General features: G+C 40.1%; 1 protein-coding gene across 12 annotated transcripts in view; it reads right to left on the reverse strand.

Annotated features, from left to right (window-relative positions):
* The window catches only part of DOCK9 (dedicator of cytokinesis 9), a 97670-nt gene extending 77820 nt beyond the window's left edge, over positions 1-19850 (reverse strand). For 5 of the 12 annotated variants that reach the window (XM_033051689.2, XM_033051686.2, XM_033051684.2 and 2 more), the window contains exon 1: positions 19167-19811. In XM_033051689.2, the coding sequence (XP_032907580.1) occupies positions 19167-19328 (162 nt within the window). In that variant the 5' untranslated portion in view covers positions 19329-19811. Of the gene's footprint in view, positions 1-5485; positions 5751-19166 lie in introns of those variants that run through there. The other 7 variants (XM_033051691.2, XM_033051690.2, XM_033051688.2 and 4 more) reach the window with 3 other exon arrangements.
* Between the last annotated feature and the right edge of the window lie 309 nt (positions 19851-20159).

Raw genomic sequence — 20159 nt, forward strand, 5'->3', positions numbered from 1 at the left:
CTCCACACTTCCTTAACACCTTGTCCACCCAATTACCTGAACATTTCCTACATACTGACACTGCAATATTACCCCTTTACAAAATTTCAGGTTGAGCAGTCCCATTCTAACAAATTGTCATAACCAGTTCTGATTCCAAATGAATTACAGTAACTTCACCTCTTCCAAGTCTTCACTAAGGCAGTAACTGTCCACTGCAAATTTTCTTCCTTAAGCAGAGATGGAGATAACAGAATACAAAGAGCATCTCAAACTTTACTGGTCTATAAATGAAGTACAAGGTAACACATCAGCCAGAAAACAAAAGACCCTTTGCTCATCTTTCTCGCACTTTCAGTGTAACATCTCTCTCTCTACCTATCCAGGCAAAAAAGATGCACACCTGCCAACCACTGAGCTTGATCTCTGAAGCAATTACACTCTTTCTTAAGTTAAAGCAAGGTTTAGAGACTACTAAATCAATGTGGCCCAGTCACTCTGTTTGGTGAAGTTTGCCTTTCCCATATGACCACCCCTTCTCAAGAGTTTGTCATGAGAAATTATACACAACATGCTGCAGTGACAGGTTGGTTTGCGAGTGGTGCAGGATGACTGACCTTTAGGAGAAACAAAAATAAAAACTGCAAATTAAACTGTGCCTAAAAAACGACCAGCAGAGAAGGACCTTTAATTTGGGTATATAGTCAGTCTCTGCAGCTAGCTTAAAAAGGTTTGGATCCACAATTGGCTTAAACTAATTAAAAGCGGGGCTGACACTAGAAGGACCCTTCCCCTCTCTTGCACCACATTTCTGAGCCTTCTCACACAAAGACCATCAACTGAGCCAGAGCTTCTGTGATAGATTAGGAGATGATCTGGCTTGAGAGAGCTCTTTCCAACCAGGGGCCTTCCTCAGATTCTGTCTGAAATGCTGATCAGATGGCTGTGTGACCACTTGTGGCAACTTGGAAAGAATAAACACGTGCATGGTCAATATTGTCAGAAAGCTCACAATCCAGGACATCTACTATCTGAACCAGCACGTGGATAGATCACAGCCTGGTAGCAAGGGAAAGCTGTCATCTCAGATGGGTAATGGATTTTTACATGGTGCTGCACATGGTCGGCACTCTCATCCTCTTCTCCCTGGTGCTGAAGAGTTATGTCCATTCTCCTGTTAATTCTTTTGGGAAAGTGACAGGTGAAAACTGGAAGAAAGCTAGTTCTGGTTTCTCTCATTTCACCAGCAAAACCAAAGGATTTGGAACCAAAGGATTACTTTTAAAGTCAACTAAAAATATTTCACGGACATGCAAAAACACACACACACACACCCTTGTTTAGCACAGCTAATTCAAAATCCAAAGATACATACATTGCAGTTTTAAAAATCATTCAATGAATTGCAAATGCTTCTCTCTGCCCCGCAGCCACAAAAATGGTTCACCACAACTATAACATTTATTAAAAGGAATCTTAAAAGCATGTAAGATTTGCTTGCATTTTTTTTGAATGCTGTAAACACAAGATTAAAAAAAAGAAGAAGAATTCTACCTCATGGAAAGTTTTTAAACAATCTAAACCTCACTGTAGCTGAGGTCTTTGAATACAGACCTCTCCTATTTAATCAGTAAAGGTACTTGATTTGCCGAAATATCATTTATGTAAAAATTAATTAAGAATTTTCTTCCTTAGGTTTATCCTAAATGTTGCTAGTTTTTTTCTTAGTCATGTGTCAGATTAAAAAGGAAGAGGATGTTTTATCAGTTTGGACCAGATATGAAAAAAGAAAACAATAAACAACACACTGATACTGGCATTTAGCCAGACATAAAACAGTGCAAGGAAGCAGATTCTCTCTCAGGCTCTTCTACACAAAAAAAAAAAATCTGGTCTATTATTTCATGTAATATAAAAGAAAATATGATGGGTAGTTACACGATTGTTAAATACAATTTATGGACCAGCAGATACAGATAAAACTCAGCCCAGTTAAAACTGCAACATCAAGTTTATAGGCACTAAAAGTCAGTCTTTCCCATAAGGCTTAACTTTTCCTATTAATCTGCAGCCAATAACATTTTATTTCTGTAATCTAGGAAAATGCTAAAAGCATAGGGGTTCATGGCTGGTCTCGAGCCAGCCAATGCTATATTAGTTGAAAGATAAAAGAGCAAATTTTCTGCTGTACCACTTTGGGTTTTGTCTAAGTATTATAAGCATGGAAACTTATCAAAAGTAAGAAATATTTCAGAACAGCAGTCATGACACCCACACAGTAAGCATTTTAATCTGTCCGAATATAGTTAACATACTTGGACAAGCAGTGTCAAAATTTATCAGATAAAATAAATTTTAAGCTAAGAGTTCAGTGATTGCCTACATTATATATTACAGGAAAAAAAATCCAAAAAAACCCAAAAAGGCCCCACGTTTTTCTTGCATGCTTAAATTGAGACAATTGTTATTGTCCAGTTCTCAGAAAACAAAAGATGGTAAGGCTAAGCACACTGAATACTGTTAGCCTCCTGCTACAAAATATTATTTACCTTATAAAAACATGTTTGGCATATACATCTGCAAATTAACAAGTTCTCATGAGGAGTAAAATGGAGCTGTATGAACTAGCAGGAAGCAGTATATAAATAGATGAATAGGTGCTATGTATTTCTCAATAGTGGCCTGAGGAAAGTCAATGTGGACATACAATAAGATTATTTAATACTAAACATGGGTAACAGCTCCATGTATCTTATTGTCCCACAATAAACATAAAATAAATTGCCCAGGTTGAGTTTTTAAAAATTAATTAAATAAATTATTTGTATCCTAGAGCTTACTCTTAACTATTACATTTTATACTGCCAGCAAGTTTCCAAGCAGAAAGATGACCTCCAAAAGATCCAACTTCCCAGAAAGATCATCTGTTTTGATAAGCAGTTACTACTTGTGACTATCAAAACGCAGCTGGTCAGCAGGCATACTCATTCAGTAACTTCTACAACAGCTAGCACAACAACAGCCTGTCCCAAGCAGGGTTTTGAGGCACCACCTGGAAAATCTAAATGCTTCTTCCACGGGCTCTTTAACCTCCAGAGTAAAGTTATGACACAATGTAATTCAAATCACAGGGACACAAAAGAGCACACATGCTGACATACTGGTACTGAAAGCAGCAGATAGATGACTCTTTCTGTGAACTCACCCACCTGATCAAGAAAAGTTAATTCAGGCACAGCATTCAATCAAATAGCATTGTTTCAATAACACATGGGATGCTTTCAGTTATAAATACCCAGTTCCCCTCAATACTCCAACAGACTCCCAATGAACTATATTTTTAAAAATTAAATTAATATGACAAATTAATATGACAAAAAAACCTGTTGCTTCCTGACAGCTGATTCTATCTCATCTTTATAAAGAATACTTAAATTGAGTGCTAGGCAAATCACATCATATTTGCACAAAAGGAATACATCCATGTTTGAAAGAATATTTTAGACAAAGTCCATGAGAAGCATTACTAGAGTAAACCAGAAGCCTACCGTTCCATATGCTTTTGAGGATTGCTATCTAATGTAATTCCCAGATTTTTAACCCAAGAAACAAGAAATTCTGCTGTTTAGAATTTGTTACAGCAACTAGCAACTTTGTCAGCCTTAGTTATTACCTTACTGCACCCTGCACCAATGACAGGGAACCTACCTTCACTGTGCCAGTAAAAATGTAGTGCAATATCACAGCCCAATGAAATAAAAATGGATCCAGATGTCAATGTCAAATGAAAGATATCACCTTACTTTTTGCTTTGTGCCTGGCAGCACACTTGCTGCAGGTTACTTGCACCGCTTCATCTAGCTTTCCTCAACAACTAGACAAAAGGGATCTATAATTATGTTATATATACACTTGTGAATATATATATAAATATATATATAGATTATTACCAAAATAGCAACTGAAATAACAGTGAAGACATTTTTAATGTGATCTATGCAAAACCTCAATGCTCTTCCCTTTAAATATTGACCTTTGTGTTGAATGCCTGCACTTCAGCCAAAAATGAAAAAATGAGAGCAAACACTGCAGGTATATTACTCCATGAACATTAAATTAAGTAGTATTTGAAAAATTAAAAGGAGGTACTTAATAAATGGTGATAAGTAACCACAGTAATGTTTCATTTTTTTTTTTTCTCTTAAATAAGTATATGTGCCTTGCTGATTAGCTGCAGTACTCCAAGTATCTGCAGAAACACTAATATCCTCTCCGAGTATTCATGGGGGAATAAAAACAATTCTAAATAAAGTTAAACATTCCAAAGGCAGGAAAGCACACACAAGATTAGCTCATATTGTACTGATGAAAATCTGGACCAGAAATCAGAACACACCCATCCAAAAAACCCCTACATTTTACTAACAACTCTCTGAATAGAACAAAACTTAAAAAAAACAGTGACAGGGAAAAGAAAGTTCGCCTTACTAGCACAAATGCAAGTTTTCAGTTACACACAGTAACAATTCTCAAAAAGCTACAGATGAGTATTACCAAATACAGATGGCTAAAATGTTTTAGTTAATTCTTAAATGCATAGTGGGAAGCTCAAATAAGGGGGGAGTGGTGGGGAACACCATAATTTGAGGATCATCCCACTAACTTCAACTACAGGCAAAGACAGGACATCAGCAGCAGCAATTAAGCATGAAACAATACTACATAAAGTTGAAATTTTTAGTAAGAACTATCAAAGTAGTTCTTTCTACTCATATGTATGCACTAATTTACCAACCCTCCTCTGAAGAGAGTTGGTGGATTCATTACAGTTCACTTACTATGTTCTCTTGCTGTACTATTAAGGTTTCAACAGAACTAAGTGTCTAGCAGTGTTTCAGACAAGATAGTTCTCATTTGATTATTTTCCCCATACATACAAAAATCCCTCTTCCTTCACTGGAAGCTATTTTAAAACTTTAAATTCCTAAACAATGTGCATTGAGAGAATTAAAAATAAGACCTTTAACAAATAGATAGATATTTTAACAGAAGTAATCATTAATTATTTAGACAGTTCTTTGATCATTTAAGTAAAATTTAACTGTTACACACACTTTAGGAAGTTCAAAGATACATTAACTGGAAGATATGCCGGGCAATTAAAAAACAGAGAAGCTAGAAAGAGTTTTAAAACCTATGTAGTTTTCATGTTAGCTTCAAAGTGCTGCATAAATACGCTAGACAAAAGAGACTCTAAAACAGTTCGTTTGAAAGCCAAATTCCAAAGTCACACTCAAGGGGAACCAAAGATCTGGTAAACTAGAACAGTAAAAATTAATTAAAGAGGCAGACAACACATAAAGAAACAAACCTAAATCTCAAATGCAAATTATTCACAACTAAGAATGCTGGAACTTCCCACCGGCATCAGATGAAGAAGTTTTTCATTGACAGAGAGAACTGAAATGATGAAAGGGAAGAGGTAGCTTGTTTAAAGAATTCTTACCAGCACAGGCACAGGACTCTCCGCTTGCACTTCACCAGGACCTGCATCCTTGCCCTTTTGCGGAGAGTCTATAGTAAGCTCTTTCTTAGGATTTCTGTTTGTTCTTGCCTGCATTCTTTCATTGAAGATACAGACAGCAGCAAAACTGTATGTTTTCTGGCATCAAAGTCATCGACATGCCAGTGATCCAGTGAAAACAAAAGCTTTTCCCCTGGCACAAGCAGCACAAAGTACAAACTAGTCTAACTTCAGCTGCAGTCTGCTAAATCTGTTATGGTGGGAATGCATGACAGACAAAGGCCAGCCCCTAAGCATGCTGTATTCCTCTGGGGAAGGGGAAAAAAAAAAAAAAGGTGGATCCATTTTAACGCCTTAAGGTTATGAGCCAAACACAAAAGAGAATGTGTATATCTAAAATTACTATGTAAAACAGGCTGAGTCTTTTACAGTATGTATAAAATCAGGGTTTTAATAATTTAAAAATATTTTTAGTGCAAGAATTAGTCACTTATTGACAGCTGTGTCTTTTTAGAAGTATAAAACCCTAAGTATTGTGCTTTTAAAATTTTTTGCACTAACGTCACTTACTCAGGTGCTATCAACAATCTATCACTAACCAACATATTCTCCATGATCAATGCCTTGACAGATACATTGCTTTTTACTGGGGTAGAGAGGGCAGGACCTTTTTTATCTTAGAGCTTAATCTGTATTAAAAGTTTCACTTAATACCAAATTGCCATCACAGTAAAAATCCTGCATGCTCTTCAAAGATACTAACTTAAAATAAAATGCAAAAAACTTAACTCTTCAACTACCAGTATCCCTCTGCCTCTTTCCTCCCTTCAGCTCACTTCTGTATTGCACATTATTTGTGCTCATTCCTTGCTCCTCACAACCCTTCAACACTGCAGGTGTCCATGACTGATCAGCATCCAAAACACACAAAGAAGACAATGAAACAAAACCTTCACACGTTTTGAGAGAAGACACTTGGGAGAACCTTCTGCAGCCACGAAGACCAGCCAGCCATCACTCATTGCCTTTGGTCAGTAGAAAAACCTTCAGGGTTTCACCCTTGCCTTGTGAACAGTTTGCAGAAGCGTCTCTTGGCCTCAAGATATCCAGGCTACAACAGTGCTCAGTGGTTGCTCTCTTCATTCCAATCCTTAATTACAACATAAACTCAAGTCATGCTTCACCTTTGCTTTTTTAATCCAACCTACTCTCTTACCATACCACTACTTACAGACATTGCTCAGCACACACATATAGTGGCAAAATAAGAAGGAGCAATTTTATTGGAATAATTTCTGTGCAATTGCAAAGCAGTTTTGTATGCAACCTAGCAGACATTCTTGCAATTTTTTAACTACTCCAGCTTCCCCACATAGTAGTTTAAGCTAAGCTCCTCCTGGGGAAAAAAAAGAGTGAACTGCGATGAGCAGTTTTCTCCAGGTTTTGAGAGGAATATTTTGGTTTTCCCTTTGTTTCTTTTCAACACTAACGAGTTCACAAACCTCAGTAGCTGTATTTACCAAGCAAAAATACATCTGAGAGAAAATTCAGCTCCCCAGAGAAACACATCCTTATTTTAGACTCTGTCTACTAAGGAACCAGACAGCTGTGGAAACTAAGGCACCTCCTTCATTCAATTCTCAGTTCTCTTGGGACAGTTAGTTATCTCACTTCTATATAACTCACCTCCTAAATTTAACTTGACATGAACTTTTATCTATTCTCTAATAGAAGAGAAAATCACCTTAAACTGCAGAAAGCAGATGAAGTTGTGGAGAAGCACAAATATCCTCCTTTATTGCTAGTATTTTTAAGAAGGCACAACTTAAGGCACAGGTTTCTTATTCTTCAGACCTAAGACGATATCCCTTCCTCTTCCCCTTCTCTCCACTCTCACACTTGTGTAACAAACTCCTACTTCAACCTGCACTCGTGAAATTGAGTTTGAACATGAGTTTGCCCTCCCATCCACAATGCAAGTACATTTCTAAAGAATGGACTGAAAGGAATAATAACATTTTAGTCCAGACAATAATGATTTAATGTTTCTGACTTTTTCTCTAGGACATGCAAGTTCAATCCATGTACTTTTAAAGCTGTCTCTCTCACACTGAGAAACCAAACTCCAGAAAACAGTATTTTATGAAGCTTCATTAAGAGTTAAGAAGGAAACCAGCAGTTTAGTCAAATTTACAAAACAGATCTTCCTGTGTAAAGCAAGGTAGACAATAGTTCAAGAACATTTAGTTACACTTTTTATTTTGCACCAGCCCCCTTTGTTTTCAGAGAACGGAAGCACAGAACAGCTTAGACTAAATTACACCATTACTTGAGGATGCAGCTGCCAAACAGGAATTTGTTTCATTGAGTTGGTCTGCAATTATACTTAACTGCAACCAGAAATGCATAACCTTTTTATGCAAAAGGCATTTGTGAACACATACACTAATAAAAACGATGACATTATATACATTGTAAGTAGCATTTCTTCTGCTTAATTTAACAAAGGATTCCTCTTCTAAATGGCAACATGATTTTATCCTGGTCAAGTAGTTCTCCTGAATGCATCTGGATTACAGTAATTTCACGAATACAAGCCGCAGCAATTTGACAAAAATTTTGGTGGAAACCCGGAAGTGCGGCTAATAGTCGGGTGCGGCTAATATATTAATAATTTTCTGACATTTACAACCCCAGACGTGCCAGCCAGGGCGCCGAGCCAAGCACCGGCCAGTAAAAGCCGGCATTTCGCAATTGTTACAGTGTTACCGTGTTGCCCTGGCTCCCTGCAGGCAGCACGGGGGGCGGGGAGAGAGGCGGGAGAGTTCTCTTTCCTCCTCTGCTGCAGCCCGGGGGAGGAGTGGGGGGGGGGGGGCGCCGCCATTGCCGCGGCTCGGGGAGCCGACGGGGGGGGGCGCCGCCATTGCCGCGGCTCAGGGAGCCGACGGGGGGGAAGCGCCGCCATTGCCGCGGCCCGGGGAGGACGCGGCGGGGCCGCGCGGCCATTGCCGCGGCCCGGGGAGCCGACGGGGGGGGGCGCCGCCATTGCCGCGGCTCGGGGGGGCTGCGCCGCCATTGCCGCGGCCCGGGGAGCCGACGGGGGGGGGGCGCCGCCATTGCCGCGGCCCTGGGAGCCGACGGGGGGGGGGCGCCGCCATTGCCGCGGCTCAGGGAGGACGCGGGGGGGCCGCGTCGCCATTGCCGCGGCTCGGGGAGGACGCGGGGGGGCCGCGCCGCCATTGCCGCGGCCCGGGGAGGACGCGGGGGGGCCGCGCCGCCATTGCCGCGGTCCGGGGAGCCGACGGGGGGGGGGGCGCCGCCATTGCCGCGGCTCCGGGAGCCGACGGGAGCCCTGCGCAGCCATTGCCGCGGCCCGGGGGGGGGGGCGGGAAGTGCGCGCCGCCATTGCCGCGGCTCAGGGAGGAGGCGGGGTGCTTTGTCCGCGCCCGCCGCCGGCGCCACAGGCGCGGGAAAGCTCCGTCCCCGCCCGCCGCCGCTGCCGTAGGAGCGGGGGAAGCTCCGTCCCTGCCTGCCACCGCGGGGCAGCGCCGACCCGGGGTGACCGAGCCCAGGGGCAGCGGCGGCCGGCCCCGAGCGGCAGCACCGGGCTGGGCCACCTGGCCCCGTCAGCGGCCCCTAGCGGGCCGAGCCTGCACAGCCTTAGCTCAGCCAATAAACCCCGCCCTCCCGCGGTTCCGTTACTAATTGCACGCGGGTCCTCGCTGCGAACGACAGAGCGGCTTATATTCGTGTGCGGCTTATCTATGGACAAAAACCGAAATATTTGCCAACACCCAGAGATGCGGCTTATACTCAGTGCGGCTTGTATTCGTGAATTTACTGTACTTTAATTCAGTATAAATGTGATTTTCTTTGTCATTCTTCCTATTCTTCTCAAAACGTGATGAGGAACAAAAAGAAAGCCAAAAGTCTAACAATTTTATAATATCAGTTTAAAGATATAGAAGCTTTTTTCCTTATGAATGACTAATGTAAGCTCTAGCTTGCATTTCACTCACAGATACACTGTTAGAAAAGCTTCTTTCATTTAACAAAAACAGAAGCGTGAGGCAGTACCTCTGGAACTCTGCATAAAATATACCTAAACTGCCAAATTGATGTATAATTCCAATATTTGTTTTCTGCTGAGGACTTACTAATTACCTCAAGAATTTAATTCATTTAAAAATACTTAGGGGGGAAAACAAATAAAAAACAGCAAAAATATCAAAGTAAACCAAAGAAACAAAATCCCAGGAGATGTTGTTTATCCAGGCATCACACATTCAAAATATTTAAGCTATTTTAATGAAGTAGTGTACTGAAACAATTTACCAATAACACATTAAAATTCAAAAAATAAAAGATGAAAACCAGAACTTTAACACATAATAAAACTTTTAGCATCTTATCATCATAAGGGGGTAGTTTTAACCTCCTTAACTGCAATTAAAAATAAAAAAGAAATTACAAAAAAAATACTCAATTTGTTGCATCTCTCCGTTAGTTACCTCAATAATGACCAACAGAAAATCCAGGAAAACAACGCACACACAAAAAATGTAACTGTAAAAAAACTGACTGCATTTCCAATATGTCTCCCAAAGTTGTGGGAAATTACTAGCTAGAGACCTATCTGCAAAATAACTCACATTATTATGGAAACAATGCAATTCGTCTTTTTACAAACAATGTGGCTTACAAGCATTGTGGTACTTTTAGCAACAATAGTTTTCACATCACTTCCAAGAGCCAAATATTTTGGTTCCCTTCTTGTATCACATACTCTTAAGGAACAGCCTAAGTAATTACAAAATTTCATTACCATAAGGCACACCAGACTATAGGGCGCACTTTTTTTCTGCAGCGAGGCTCTGCCCCCAGCTCCCCCGCGCGGTTGCTGGCCGAGGCCCCGCCTCAACCCGGCAGCCATGGGCCCCTGGGCCTGCCTGTACCCGGCAGGGGCGGTGCCGCAGGCCCCTAGGCCCACCTGTACCCGGCAGGGGCGGTGCCGCGGGCCTCCAGGCCCCCCTGGACCCGGCGGGGCCAGGGCATGCCCGCCGCTGCTCCGTGCCGACTCTACGGGGCCGGGGGGGTGCCTGTGTAGGGGCCATGCTGGTGGAGGGGCCGTCCCGCCTCCACGGAGCCGGGGCATGCCCACCGCCACTCCGCCCCGCCTCCACCTGGCAGCCGTGGCCCTGCCGGCTCCCCCCGCAGCTCGCAGCTCTCACTTCCGGGTAGGCAAATTTCTGAACTTTGTCCATCAGATAAGGCGCACCGGACTATAAGGCGCACTTCCGGGTTCGGGGGAAAATTTTAGTCAAAAGGGTGTGCCTTATAGTCATGAAATTACTGTACATAGGTAACAAAGTTCTCAGCATTTCTGGCATACCCCAGTGATTCATCCACCCAATTTGCTGCCCAAAAGACAAGTTCTTCACATACACTCTCTCATTCCTTCAAATCACTTTTCACTTCAAGAACTTACTTAGATAATGCACATCGCATAATAAAAAGTGAGTTATAGTAAAGGAACAGGCAGCATATGAGAATTTCCTTTGAACTGTAATGGAAGAAAAGATGACTACCCAGCCTCCCTGTAGGAACAATCTAAAATCTGAGTAGTTCTGTTTAATGGTCTTCTTTTGCTTCAGCTCCTACTTACAGTCTGACTCAAGATCACCAAACCCAGCTATAATTAAGGCCATCAAATTTCCTCTGTAAGCTGTTCAAAGGAAAGAACTATCCTTAACCTGTAGCAACTGGGAGGAGTAGAAGAAATAATATTGGTGTAGATTTACATATCCTTATGGGAAAACAGAAGGATTTGATATTATTTGTTAAAACCCTACACCTGCTCTCTGCTCTGTGGCTACACTCTCTACCTTGTGGCTCTAAATTCGCTGGCAACTCAGAATCTTTTGAAAAATAATTCAAAAATGAGATGGATGAATAACTGGAGGGTGGTTGCTGCTTTGCTTTGTTTGGGCTGGATTTTTAAGGCAGTGGCTCATCTGAAAATATGGACCCACTTTAGTGGAGTGACAAGGACCATTAAAAGCCAGTACTTCTTGCTCTCATCTGTATCAGTACAAGATATTCCACACTGCCCTCCCACACTTGGCAGCCCGCCTTACAGATGTATTCAAGGCTAACATTTCACAAGTCAGTGGAAGATTCAGCGTTGCAGCTATACATATCTTAATGCTGCCAAGTTTCACAAGTGACCAACAGATAAGTGCTTCCCTGGAAGAACACATTCACAAGTTCAAGAAACAGCCTGATAGCAGATGGAATGCAGCATGTAATTCACCTGGCAATTCCCTGCCATCCATGCTACGCTCACGTGAAACAGAAAAAGTCATACAAAACTCAGGAAGACTGTTCTATGGCAAACATGGCAAACATGCCATGTGCAATCCCACCAATAAAGAGAACACTCTCAACTGGAAACAGGGGTGACAAAAGAAAATGCATAAAACACAGATATAAGTGTGCTACAGATAATGCAACTTTTCATGTCCGCTTTCTTTGGCAAAGCAAGAAATAAGCCTATTTTGTAACAGGGAGAACAACAATCCCTCTTTGTAGAGGTATCTCTCAATCAGTATGAATGATAAAATCTTAAATTTTGTAGTACACGTAAAACTAAACTACTCTCAAAACACTATTTTTAAGGAGAGAGTTAAGTAGCCTGAATAGGATAGAGATGCTGAGATACTACACAGAGGAGATCTCAGTCATGAGTAGATGGCATCAATGAAAAAAGGTAACACCATGTACAGGTCAGTACTACCACTCAAGAAGCTAAAATAAAAAAAGCCTTTCTTTTAGTAGCAGTATGAAGTTAAAGGATTATTCCAATTATCAATACTGATTTTATATAATGCATTTTTTAAAAGCTTTATTTCACAGAATAAGAATGTGGCTAAAGTTGTCAACACAAACATGGCATATCTCATTATACAGTAGCTTAGTTTGGACTCTCTTACACTGTGACAAATAAAAACCAAAACAAGTGTAAAATCACAGCAGAGCTAAACAAAATACAGATTCACTTTTGTCGGTGTCACATATCTGCATACCATTATCTATGAAGTATCAACTTGTGATGCAATTAATTTCATACCATCTTAGTAGGAATCCATTTTTGGGCAAAATCAGACTTCGTTAAGTTCCCAGAGGAAAAAAATAAAGAAAACAAAACAGTAGAGTTTAGTATAGGAGATTTCAAGCTTAAAACTGCCCTTCTGAATTAACTATGGTCCTGACTTATATCCTTACAGACAGGACATACACAAGCAGACGGACTGTGAGAACAGTATTGGACTAAAGATGGCTTTTTCCTAACTGGACATGACCTCCTGACTATCAGAAACTAACAGGACAGAACAGACACACAAAAAGTGGATCACATCCTCATCTCTCAAACGGAAGTAGTTCTGTGCCAAAAAAGCCGGGGAGGACGTATCTTTGCACTGTGTAGCACTAATTTTACATGAGTTTTTCCAAGAACAATGTGCTCCTAGAGGAGAATGCTAATTCACATCTCTCCTTGGGCTGAAGTAAGAGTACACTTTTGTTTGCCCCTCAACCAAAATACAGAAGTGTCTTGGACTTCACACTGGGGAGTTTTAAGAATGCTGCAAGAGTTAGCAGGTGGCTCCCAGCTTTGGGTCTTTAGGACAAGATGCAGTTGTTCAGTGGGTCCAGAGGAGGGCCACAGTGCTGAAGCATCACTCTGACAGGCTTAGACAGCTGGGACTGTTCAGCCTGGAGAAGAGAAGGCTCTAGGGAGACCTTGAAGCAGCTTTCCAGTACCTAAAGGGGGCCAAGGACAGAGCTCAAGAGCAACTTTATGCAAGAGCCTGTAGTGATAGGACAAGGGGGAATGTGTTTTAAACTGCAGGGTTGGCTTAAATGAGATATTAGCAAGAAATTCACTAGTGCAAGGGTGGTGAGGCACTGGCACAGGTTGCCCAGACAAGTTTGGATGCTCCATGCCTGGAGGTGTTCAAGGCCAGGTTGGATGAGGCTCTGAACAACCCACTAGCAGAAGATGTCCCTTCCAAACCAAACAATTGCATGATTCTATGACCTACTTTAATTGCATTTCACTTCATGATAGAATAGGATACCTACATCTGTAGATGAATCAAATTAGCACTTCAGGCTGTTCCTAAAGCAAGTAGATAAAAGTATTAAGAAAGAGGAGCAGAGATGTGAACTCCTCTCCATGTGCTTATTAAGTCTAACCTCGGGTCTTAAAAGCCCCACCTGTGCAGCTTCTCCACCACAGAAGTCTTATTCTCATTCCTCAAATGCATATAAAACTTTACAGGGGGGTTTCAGGAGGTTTTTTTAACAGGGTTTTTAGGATGGTTTGGGTTTTATGGGGAGGTTGGGTTTTTTTGTTTAGGGTTAGGTTTCGTTAGGTTTTTGTTTGGGGTTTTTTGTTTGTTTGATGGGGGGTGTGTTGTTCTTTGGGTGTTTCTGCAGCTCCACACATTTTGACTTCTTTCAGCACAAGATGCCCTTCTGCTACATTCAAAGGGAACATGTTTTCCACCTGGATGTAAACTGGCATCATATTTTTGGGTTGGATATCTTTCTGTGCTAGTCCAATATATATTGTCATGGATGAACAACAGTTTACACATGTAGACTTGACCAACTATCCTAATTTTATCCCCAGATAAAATCCTAAAGATTCTTTTCCTGAAGATAAAATGCTTAATCTTGTCTTCCTCATGCCAGTGCACTGAGTGCTTGCCAATCTGTTTCTGGTAGTCCTCTCATGAATCTTTCAAAGACGTGTATTTGATGTAGGAACTACGCGCTTGGTGAGTATGTGCTGCAATTTCCCCTGCTGAGAGGGCAGAGGGATATGAGGAGATGGACATTCAAGCATTCTTCCCAAAGGAATCTAATGAAAGGTCAAAGCAAAAAAAGTCTACAGAAACCATCAGGAGCTTTAGCCAAAACTACAAGTAAGCATATCAGACGCCAGGTTTTTATTCAGTCAGAGCGGTAAGATGAAAGGAGATCAAATAAGTGCTGTAATTCAAGTGACCCATGGAAAAACACCATGCCACAGTTAGACGCTGCACTCATACATATCTATTTCTTCCTCATTAAGAGACCTAATGAAGCCTAATGCTCCTGCTGCTGATGAATAAAAGCCACTCGTAATACAGTTACAAGTTGAAGCAAGTTATGAGAATGTAACAACAGACTAACCCATACAAATTGTCTGCACACCATTACAGAATTGCTGCATAAGCTCTTTGAGCATATTAAAATAAAACAACTTCCACTTACTCAGCACAATTACTTCCTTAGAACTCTCTTTTTTTATAATTCTACTTTATTTCTACTAAACCTTTCTACCTTATATAAACAAGTTAATGTTAATTTACAAATTCAGACAGCAAGAACACACCTTAATATAACTAACCTGTTTAGTAAATTAAGGCTTTAAAATTTATTCAAAGCACAGCACTAATTAAGGAGAATCTTTTTTATTCTAAATTATGGATACATATATAGTTTATTTTGAAATCAAAATATCTGGAACTTGAACGTCTTCTGTGGAATTATTTCCAGAATGATGTAGCACACTTCTGTCATTAGTCAATCTTCCCACGTGCCCAGACTTTGGTGTATCTTAAATATGTCACCGTTTATTAATAAACCAAATGACTCATGAGCAGCACAGGAAAAGCAGTCACCAAAAATCTCAGGAACACCTAATGATGACGCTGCTGTCAAGTCAACTGGTGACACAGACTAGGGCACTGCAGCTACTACAACATGGCAGGTTCTGTTTCCAGCCAACACCTAAATCTACCCTATTAGTACAGGTACTATTTCGAAATGCCCTGTATTTCTTCTCAGAAATTGTGTAAGCACAATTTAAGTAACAGATGTTTTCCACATCAGACATAACAAATTTAAAGACTACTTAAAATTATTAGGCCCCATCTTGCACCTGCTAAAGCTGTCAGGCTACCTTAAGCACATTTACCAAACTACAAGGTTCTAAAGCTTCATGAGAGAAATGACAGCGCTGAATAGGCCATTAGAGGCAAACTGAGCAGAAAGCATTTCAAGCATAGGAAAAAAATGAGTTGTTTTCTGCAATTTTCAGACAAATCTATTTTAAGAAATGTTAATGCCCTTCAGCACAGTCTCTCACTTCAGAATTTTCTAGCTCTTCCATAGGTGCTTGTAGCCCAATCACCCCAGCTTCTTCCATCACTGAATATTTCAAAGGGCTTGTTAGCAAGCCTCAAACTTCCTAAATTTTGCTTGTTCTATTATCACATCATTCACCCTTGCTCATTTTCCACCTTTGTCAACCACCCAAAACAGCTGTTTAGGACCTAACTTGTACATTAACATTTGACTCTGAGATAATGTATGCTTATACAGCAATTTTAAAAAGAGAAGAATTTTAACATAAAAATAACATGCAATATCATTCTGAAAATTATTTTTTAAAAAATCACAGAAAAATTAAGACAAATTCACTAAAGTAGATAAGCATCCAAGCTAGTGTTCTGAAACTATATCCTTCAACTTACCACAAAATAAAGCACATTAAAATATTTTCTCTACACTTGCCAAAAATAAATATGCCCAAGATAGGCATTTGGGGAAAATATAATTTCATTAATTTTGATGCAACTTTTTACAGCATCTCAAACTAAATTTATAATCTTTTATTAAAATAAAGATCATTATCCATGTAGACCTGAAGACACCACGAGATCCCGTGTTCTAGCAATACAAAGTGGTAGGTTATGAAAGATCCTGAAGTTGAGATACAGCATTTTCACTGCAAGTGTGAATGACATGAGATGGACAGAAATAAACTGTACTCCCGAGACGACATTCTCACATGGGCTTTATTTTATCCTTCCTTCAAGCATCAAAAGAGCAGGCCCTCTTAAGATAAAACTGTAATTAGATTTAACTAGACTACAGACTTAACCTCCTGACATCTAGGTTAAAGAGTAAATAAGAAAAACGTATGTTAAATCAACTGCTTCTGCCTTCTTACTTTCTTCTCAGAGGAGGTGATTTTCCTTGAAGGGAAGTTACTTCCTGAGAATTTCCTTTTTAGTGGAAATTTTCAAGTTTTCAATAGTGATTTTACAAGAGGATCAATGTGTTATTAAATGAAAGGACTCCCTGGAATTCACTGGTGCTTTGACAACAGCCCTGTATCAGGAGATATTTGATCTGAAGTGGCTAAACAGACTGACAGGAGATACAGCCAAACACGCTGAGCTAAGAAACTGCAGCTCAGGTATGTGTTACAGCACAAAGAGGTGAAACTACACACCCACTTGCATCTGCTGCAACTATCACCAAAATAAAAAGCAACACAAGCAAGTGACACTGCTGTTGGTGTCACTCTTTTGGTCTGGGCTGCACATCTCTTCAGAGATGAGATTCCAGGAGCCTTCACCTCCATGCACAGTTTCTCAATGAGGAGCAGCATTAATTTCTCCCCCTGAAAGCCACCACTTTGGAATGGAAAGAACCAGAAAAGCAAGCTTTCATAACAAACAGTACAGACATCATGTAATTGAAGAGATATATGTCTTATGTTCTTCAACGAGTTCCATAAAATCACTCGTCACTGTTGCCCAGGATTGCAGTATCTTTACCCTTCTTCAGAAAATCCCACTTCCCAATTTTCAGGGCTAAGTCTGTGGCAATTGCTCCCTAAGAAAGCAGTAGCCAGTGCCAGCACTGATTATCAAGAGCATGACCTTTAAACAAAGTCCTGGGTTTTTCTTGTAAAACCCTGACTTTTATTCTTATGGACGACACTGGTCCAGCACAATGAACAGGAAGTCATTCTGACCCCCCAATTGCGCACACTCCTCTGTACTAACCTTCAGGTATTTTTCCTGGAAAAATACTTTAATCCACTACTTCCAGTTAAACCAAGCTAACAAAGCCATACAGGAAAATTCGAAAAAAATAATATTTTTAAAAGCATCTAGACATTTTGGAGTTGGAAAAAATCCAACCCCCTAAGAGACAGATTTGGAACTTTAGTTGTAAATGGCAGATTAAGAATATTTTGTGCTTAATCTAGCCAGTCTGTACCAATTTTGTAGGACTAAATTAAAGAAAAATTATTGCTGGGACAGTACCATGTGAAACAATGAAGAAATATATACCAAAAAATGTCACTGCATACTCCAAGTCATAGTAAGTCATATTCCATTAAAAAAAGTATTTCTTCATTCACTCACCCAACTATATGTACCATTCCAGGCCAGTAAGAATGTTAGGTCTTAAATTCAATGGGTTACCAAAGTTATTGAAAGTATTCATTACAGAGAATGTAACACATTTCTAACTATTCTGTATAAGGCTAACTTAAAAATGGCTAACAGTGTAAAAAGGCTTATAATACCCAGAGGAAGCCATTTTATTTGTAATATCAAACCATATTAAGCAAATGCAATGCTATCATGAAGGGTAATATACATATTATAAATTACTTTAAGCAGCTAAAGACAGTTCAGATTATTCTGCATTCTCTCCTAGAAGCTTGTGTGTGTATCCATGTATAGAAATATACATATATGTGTGCATACATATACACATGTGTACACAGATAGATTCACACATATGTGCAACCACACACATTTTTTTCCCTTAAATTTCAGTTCAGCAAAAAAAGAACCTGAATAGCCAAAGGCAACAAAAGCCTTATGAAATTTCTAGAGACTTTCCATAGCTGCAATTGCACAGCATGGGTTTGCCAGCAAGATAACAAGCTCAAAATCTGTCCAGCTATTTCAGTGTACCACGCCCCTCTCATCCCAACTACCGAGCCAGTGACAAAGCAATTAGCAAGTAAACTCAAATTGGTTTGAATTAATATTTAAATCCTCAACTAGCCCAATTGTGAAGCAAGCTTTGCACATTAGTTAGCTCTTGCAATTCCACCTCCTCAAGCCTAAAAGTAATACACCTGACGCAAAAACACGTCATTAACCTGAGGGGTAAAAAGACCACAGTCTCACATTAAAGCCTGGTTTCTTTGCATCAGAAGCACCTAAAAAGGCCTTTGAGAGCAAAGCAGTTTGAGGAAACAGTTATTGCTCCCATTAACAATTTTTTTATCTTCTAGAATGCTCCTGTATCCCTTTCAGTAAGTTAAACAGAAATACAACAGTTAAATGGTTTCAGAGAAAAAAAATACTCTCAAATCCATAAGAAAAAAATAAACCTTAAATGCTGGGTTACTGTTTCCTCAACAATGCCTTCTTTAGTATTTTCCAAATAACATAATCATCAGTTGTTCCTCAGTCCAAGTGCCAAATACATTCCAAGAGTATGTTTAGAAAGATCTAACAGCAGACAATGTTCTGTAACAATTACAGAGTGGAAACTGCTCAGAGATATCAATACAAATCTAAATAATATAAGGAATATGAATCTTAAGCTTTAACATTACAGCTGCATGCACACATACATAACATGCCACATGCATGCACTAACATCGTACAATATCAGGACAAGATATATATCCATGTCTGTACATAGCAGACGTTAAACAAACATGCTATTCTGGTTTTAGTTTAGCTTTAATTAGCAGATAAGATTATTAATGAAACAAGTTTTTATTTACCAGGAATGAATGAATCAATATTTCTGAATCTTCATCTGGCAAGCTGAATGCTGTGTATTCAAGGGCATTGTTTTCCCCTTGCTGTTTGCATATATATCCACAGTTTCTCTCAAAAACTGTACGAATGCCTTTAAACAGAATCACACTTGTCGTGCAACCCATTCCCAATCTGTTGAATTTTGCATTTCTAGCAGCCCTGATTGCATTTGCAGAATGTCTTCTTCCGTTGCTCGACTCGAGTAATTTTCCTGTGCTTTGCAGAAATATTTCTTTGTACAATCCTCATTATGTCCCACATTTATTATGTTCCTCGACTAGAAACCATCAGCTACTGAAATGTAATCCTATTTGCTTAAGCCAAATACTGCAAAAATCCAGCCGCTGAAGACAAAAAATCAGAGGGCGATGAAAAGCAAAGGATACCTCAGCTGTAGAAGACAGGAGGCTTTCAGCATGTGCTGTACTCCACGACAGAGATGAAAAGGTATTCCAAGGGGGTATGGAAAGAGCTCCTATATTCAGAGATCCTCAGAACATAATCAAAGATGAAAGGAAACTGCAAAGATACTGCTGCAGTTTCTGCTGCCAGCCACAAAGAATCCTCATCTGCTGCAAGAAAAGCAGTCTCCCAGAATGCTTAGCACAGAGTTCGTACTGGCAAACACTTCTTTACTTGACCTATATGTGCTTTTTAATGTTTGAAACAAAAAGCTTCAGTATAAAAACTGAAAATATGAGGAGGAAATTCTTAAGTCATTGCTGTTACACAAAGAAAACAGCATGCCATATACACTTCTTTCAAACAAATCTGTATGTCAGAGCATGCTATTATCAGTTCAGGTAAACCACAAGGGAGCTGAAGACTGTCTTCACTTTTTCCTTTCTTTCTTGCATGCAAAGTGATCTGCCAGCTCCCACCTGCCAAAAGCTGAATTTATTAGTCCTTGATTGCAAATAATCAATAGTCATAAAAGGAAAAAAGCCAAAAACTCT

This window comes from Catharus ustulatus, chromosome 2 (assembly GCF_009819885.2).
Source record: "Catharus ustulatus isolate bCatUst1 chromosome 2, bCatUst1.pri.v2, whole genome shotgun sequence".
Classification (NCBI taxonomy): domain Eukaryota; kingdom Metazoa; phylum Chordata; class Aves; order Passeriformes; family Turdidae; genus Catharus; species Catharus ustulatus.